Genomic DNA, 7,035 nt, shown 5'->3' with positions numbered 1-7,035 from the left:
GTAGGATAGTTGTGAGAAGAGGGGCAAGGGTTAGGGCAAATAATACATAGTGGGACAGTTGTGAGAAGAGGGGCAATTGCTAGGACAAACAATACAAGGTGGGACAGTTGTCAGATGGGCAGGTGTTAGGACAGACAACACAGGGTGGGACAGTTGTGAGAAGCGGGGTAGGTGTTAAGACACAAAACAAGACTTTGGTGAGCAGAGGATACATAACATACACACATGCACAAAAATATACATATTCACAAAAAAAACCAACAAATGAAGATTGAAAGATAAAAAAGATATAACAATAGTGAATTTTAAGGATTTCTTTATTTTTTTAAATAATTTTTTTTTATTTTTCTGTTCAATTCCCTTTTGTTTTCTTTGAAAATTCTATTTAATTTCACCCAATCTTCTATTTCATTCCCAGGAAGAAAAAATGTCTTTTGTTTTGTTTTTGTAGTTTTTTTTTAAATAGAATTTTAGTAATTGTTTTCTTTTTTTTTAGAATTTTTATTTTATTAATTTATTTTATCATCATCATTATCATCATTTTCATTAATATTAGTATTATCATTAATGTTTGTTTATTTTTCTTTAATGTCTTTTGCATTTGATTTCTAAATTTTTTTTTTTGCTTTTTATTTTATTTTATTTTATTTTATTTCTTTATTATAACATCTGAGATTTATCAGTCAGATGGAAATTGGTGAAGTGTGGACACTTAAAACATCTTTATAAACAACCAGCAGTGTCAGAAAGGGTCACCACCAGGGTTGTCCTGTCTGTATGTTGCACATTACTTCAGCCAAGTGGGTAAGTGAAAAGGAGGAGGTGGAGACGGAGGAGCCTTGGGCGCAGGGAGAGGGGGCTTTTCATTGTTCAGGTTCGGTTCATCTTAAAGAAGCTTCATTCTTCCTATCGTCGCATAGAGATACATACATATATACACACATATGTATATATAGACACAAACACACACACATAAATATATATGTATGCATATGTATAGATACATTTATATACATATGTGTGTGCATATATATAAATATATACACTAATGTGTATTATATAATATATAATATACATATGCACTCAGGTATATATATATACACATAAGTATATAATACATATACTCATAAATATATATACACATATATGTATGTGTATATATATATATATATATATACACACACATATAACATACATATATATAAATATATAAACATATACATCCATAAATATATATAAATATATACATCCATAAATATATATAAATATATACATCCATAAATATATATATAAATATGCACACAAATATATATATATAAATATACACACAATATATACATATACACACACATACATATATATATATATATATATATATATATATATATATATACACATGTAAATATATGTGTGTGTGTGTATATATATATATATATATATACACACACACACACATATATACATATGGCTATATGTATGTGTGTGCGTGTATATAAGCATGTGTGCATGAAACACCTGCCATTGTGAGGAAGGTGGGAAAGAAGAGAACATTTAGTTGCAATATGTATCAACAGGGTTCTTTGTTCTCTTCAAATGGAACATCTTTTTTTCCAGGTTTCAAAAAAAAAAAAAAATTTTTTTAAATGCTGTTTTGTTTTAGCTTTCCTTCTTTTATCTGAATTCATTTAATGAAGTTTTTGTTATTTTTTTTTTGTTGGATATTTTTTCATGTTAAGATTATTATTATTTTTGATGGTGGTGCTTTCTGCCAATTTTATATTTTTTTTTTTTCACATTCTATTTTTTTTTTTCGTTTCTTTTTCCAGATATTATAAATTATATTTAATTATTGATAGTTGCACGGTGTAACATTAATGCAGAAATACTCAGCTTCCTGATTGTTAACTGCAGAATCCTATACTTCGGTTGCATGTCATTTACGCACATGCACATCCACATACACACACACACACACACATGCACATAAATGCACTTACATACATGCAAAACCAACAGATAGGGCAACCTTTGTAACACAGCGAAAAAGCTTAGTCAAGTCAACATTGGTGCAGAGGAATGAAACCCCCATAGGAAGGAAGGAAGGAAGGAAGGAAAAAAAAAAAGAGGGAAAGATATTTAGAATTGAAAGGGAGGAGTTAAGTACTTCTTAGAATTTACATCAGAAAGTTGAGAGAGAAGGAGGAAGAGGAGTGTCAGACAGGCAGAGAGAAAGAGACAGCAACAAAGAAAGAGAAGGGAGAAAGAGAGGGATCGCTCATTGGTAAATGCACAGCTAGGTCAAAAGTCAAAGGTAGTTCAGTCGTCCACAAGCTGCTCACCATTGGTCAAACATAGATTTCGCGAGTTGCATAGCAACAAACGAGGAAAGTTTTGCAATTTATAATGTTCGGCTAGAAGGAACTCTTGCTCCCCGTTCCTTGCAGACAATGCAAACATCCTGTGAATGTTAGCACAAACTTCTGTAAGGTTGCTGTGTGCAGCTGAACAACAACGCCAGGAACAGCAGGAAAACAAGACTCCAGTCCTTCATATATATATATATATGTATGTATGTATGTATATATATATATGTGAAGAAAGAGAGCGAGAGAGAAGAAAGAGAGAATGAGAAGTGAGTGGGTGTGGAATATATTCAACAGAACCAGCAGATCAACGTCTGTGTTTGACTTGGGCAGGACAGCTGCAACCAACTGTCCATGCAAAATGTCATATGCTAATGATCTGTTGTGCACAACAGAAATGAAAATACTTAACGCAGCAAATGAAGATTACAGATCAGGCTGAAAGGGGCTGCCTTGAAGTGAGTGGGGGGGGGGGAGAAGAAAGATAGAGAAAGAAGAAGAAGAAGTGAAAGGGAAAAAGAGAGACAGTGAGAGAAAGTGAGCGAAAAGATAAAAATATGACAAAGTACGCATTTGTAGGTGAATGTACGATTGTGTGTATGTGCATGAGTGTGAAAGCGCGTGTACATATGTAAATATATATATATATGTATGTATGTATTTGTGTGTGTCTGTTCATTCACAGATGTATATGTTGATGGGGTGAGAATAGGAAAAAAAAGCAATTTTTCAGCGAGTCCATCCATCTGCTGTCTGTTCTTCTGTCTTGTAACCATAACCCAAATTCTCTGTTTTCTAGTTTGCTGCTCATCGCTGAATGACTTGCAGGATTTCTTTATTTGTCGACTGAATTTCATTCAACAAGCTGGAGCTGCTGCTGGTCAAACAGCTTCCTGACAACGTCTTCAACTTTTGTAACTCCAGATGCAGCCGATTCAACAATTCTCGTCCCTGGAACTTGCTGTGAGGTGGTAAGGAATCAATGAACTGGGAACACATTTCGTGATATGTTTGCACCTGTTTCGATAAGTCCATGAACTCACCCGAGCTCTTTGAGCTACTTGTTGCCAAGGAATCAATGCGACCTCCGAGTCGGCTCGATGCCTCTATGATTGAATCCTTCGTGACAGGTGTTTCAGATTTGGAGTTATCATCAACAGATTGATTGTTTTGTGAATTTTTGCTGTCGGACGTATCGTTATCAATGTGGCGGTGACTCAGAGCGGCTGATCGGAAGTTAGAAAACAGAGTTTTAGGTGGAGGCTCATCTCTCTGGTTACCTGGTGGAGGTTTGTGAGCAATGCCAGGTGTCAAGTGCCCGGCAGTAAAGTCAGAATTAGAGCTAAACCGATCAGTGGACTGATCTGATTTGGATCTGTCTATATCTCGCCCGGTGGGTTTCAGGGATGCTGCCTCACTGCTGGGGGGCAGAGACGGTAGCTTCACTTTGGAGGCCATTTTGGACAAGACAGCAGGTGGTACATTGTTGTCGTTGACTTCTTTTGATAGCCTACTGCCATCATCAGTATCAGCTAACGACACTCGTGCACGGATGGGTGGTCTGGGAGGAGGTGAACGGATATCATTTTTGGATCTCTCCACAACAGAGTCAGGACTGCTCACTAATGTTGATTCAGTACTCGTAGGACTAGAGTCATTAACGTGGGCCAAACCGGGGGGCCTTGAGGGAAATGGTTGGCCTACTTTATGGAAGCTGCGTAGTTCAGATGTACCTTCATCAGGAGACTTTAAAGGTTTATGCTGGAACTTTTTGTTTTCTTTTAACTCTTCTTTCTTATTATCTTCAAACACATGAGAAAATCGAGGGCTTATTCTTGACTTGCTTAATTCTGATATATCATCAGATTTTGATCCTCCAGGAGAAATACTTGAAAGCATTCCATTGTCAGGTTTTGAAGGAGAATAGTCGGGTTTGCTTCCTTGTACTTTACCATGGGTTAGGTCAGATTTTTGACGCTGAAGTAATCCTGTAAATGAAGATTTTGGGTTATCAACAAGCATTTGAGAAGACTGTGATTTAACAACTGCAGAAGGCTTTAAATTATGCTCCTGTTTAATACCAATATTGTTGCTTTCTTCATCTTTACCACTATCTCCGGGTGTGTCAGCAGTCGGCGGTAATGGGGGACAGGAAGTCACACTGGCCGTATCAGTACCAGAATCAACATCATCAATGCTAGATTCACGTTGGTCAGTATGGTTTGGTTCATCTTCCATTGACCTAAAATATGCTCCAATCCTCACCCCCTTTGGAATAGTCCCGTAACGGCTAATTGTCTTCACATTATCCGCATCTAATTTGCCGACATTGACAAAATTTTCTTGATCCACAGTTTCTTCAGAGTCTTGATTATCTGTCAGTGGCTTGCCCTTCTTAAAACTGGACGACCTATGGGGTAGAGAAAGGGCAACCTTTGGGTAAACACCACCATGTCCCGCTGCAGCTTCCATGCTTTCTTCGCTAGTGCTCGTCTCTTTGTCAATCTTGGGACGCTCGGGTCGGATTTCTGCTGGAATCACATGGTTTAGATGTCCAGGTGGTGGTCTGGGGTTTTTATTTCCTAAATCTGAGATTATGTATTTTGATTTATCGATATGGGAACCTTTGAAACTTTCCGTCATTTGGCGAGGAAAGTTATCGTCGGCATCCTTGCTTCCCTGGTACTTATCATTGTCATGGCGTCGGAAGGATTTCGGTGAGCTACCCTTCAATGACAAATGTTTAGTTTTGGTAAACCTATTGTTGCCAATATAATTATCTGGATGGCTCAGTTCTAAGGTGACCTGAGGCTCAGTTGAGTCTTCGTGAAGGGTTGAGGCCTCAATTTTGGCCTTTTGCTGTTTGATTTTGTTCTTCAGCTCAAACTCCATTTCTGACGCAGTATCCACAGGTGGACCGCGAAATGAAGTTGTTCGCTGAGGAGGAACTGGTGCAGGGCTCTTTTTCCTTGATGACTTCCTTTGTAGTATCTCCATCTGCCGTTTGTCACAGTCATCAAGGGGTGGAAGAACACGTCGACCAGCTGGAGGGGTAGCACCTGAAACAACAACAACAACAATAATAAATAATAATGATGATGATGATGATGATGATTTAAAAAATTTATTTGATAATAACATGCGCTACCACAAAGTTTCAAATTTTTAAGCAAAGATACAAATTTATAGAGAAGGATATAATTATTTGACTTGAATTCCAGTGTATTACTGATACTTATATTACCAGAGATAAAAGCTCACTCCATCTTGATTTCCAGTATGAATACGGACTGTGGAAAGGATTGAGGGCCATGCTTTCACAGCCCATATTCACATTGAAACTCGAAACCAAGTGAGTTTTTGTCCTTTTGGTATGTATTTTGAAAATGCTTCATAGAGCGATGACTGCTCTGCATAGTTATGGGGGCTGTCCTTTGGCAAGACATAGCACCCTTTCAGACACCTAGGGATACAGCAAAGTCACAGGACTGCGGTACTGCAGATTGTGGTGAAGAGGCAGTGGAAGAGCTCAAACTGATCTAATGGTGCTTCTACATTGATGCTGAGTGGAAGAATCCTAGAAGATCAATGGTCAGAATCACCAGACATTATCAAGAGAGAAACTGTAACGCACCCATAGGGGTGGTATCCATGGCTGTGTAATCAGCTAATGAAAGATTCATTGTGACTCAAGCTTCTAATCCAGATTCATAATAGAATTGGACAGAGATTCATGTGAATCCATGCAAGTAGTGTGGCCAGATAATGACACCACCAACCCCAGTGGGGGTTAATGGTAAATTTAATCTGGTAATTTAATCTGGCAAGATTAAAACTGGCAGTTGACCAAGTATGCCACAATACTAATAGTAGTAATAATTTCCTTTATTTGCTACAAGAGCAATGAACGAGGAGACACTACAAGGACACAATACAAAAGCAGAAAGAGGGTTACATTAAAATGGTTAAGGAAAAAAAAAAAGAACATGGAGGGAAAACAAAAGCATATATAAGATATGCAATGTGATGTTCCAAAATAGGGTGGGGGACAACCACCAAGCACTAATCAAGGAACCTCATAGATGCAAAATTACTTTGATTACCGGAAGCAAGTTTTCCTTCTTGGTAGTATTGTATAGCTTAGAGGCACATGCTAAAAGTAGCCCCATTCTCTCAAGCCATACTAGTTACTCTCAGCTACTTCTCAGCAAATTTGCTGAATAGCAGTGCCTCCTATTCAAAGTGGAGCTTGAAAAGTTGATGAGGGCCTTGCTAAAAATGTTATCTGTCAACAATTTTAATTTTTAATTTTTAATTTTTTTTCACCACATGTTCCCTTTCATTATTTCCACCAAACAGAAGAAAGCACCTTGTTCGCCCAGCTAAAGGAAAACAGAGGAATGATTAGTTATCACCAAACAGGAGGCGCAGGAGTGGCTGTGTGGTAAGTAGCTTGCTAACCAACCACATGGTTCCGGGTTCAGTCCCACTGCGTGGCATCTTGGGCAAGTGTCTTCTGCTATAGCCCCGGGCTGACCAATGCCTTGTGAGTGGATTTGGTAGACGGAAACTGAAAGAAGCCTGTCGTATATATGTATATATATGTGTGTGTGTGTTTGTGTGTCTGTGTTTGTTCCCCTAGCATTGCTTGACAACCGATGCTGGTGTGTTT

At 37.9% G+C, this 7,035-nt stretch overlaps 1 protein-coding gene across 1 annotated transcript in view; it reads right to left on the bottom strand.

The window, feature by feature from the left end:
* Positions 1 to 1,740: 1,740 nt before the first annotated feature.
* LOC115231479 (tyrosine-protein kinase Abl) overlaps positions 1,741 to 7,035 on the bottom strand; it is a 44,663-nt gene continuing 39,368 nt past the window's right edge. The window contains exon 9 of the mRNA XM_029801495.2: positions 1,741 to 5,422. Within this exon, the coding sequence (XP_029657355.2) occupies positions 3,171 to 5,422 (2,252 nt within the window). The 3' untranslated portion in view covers positions 1,741 to 3,170. The remainder of the gene's footprint in view (positions 5,423 to 7,035) is intronic.

This window comes from Octopus sinensis, unplaced genomic scaffold, assembly GCF_006345805.1.
Source record: "Octopus sinensis unplaced genomic scaffold, ASM634580v1 Contig18641_ERROPOS877441+, whole genome shotgun sequence".
NCBI classification, from domain to species: Eukaryota; Metazoa; Mollusca; class Cephalopoda; order Octopoda; family Octopodidae; genus Octopus; species Octopus sinensis.
This window is presented reverse-complemented; position numbering and strand designations above follow the sequence as displayed.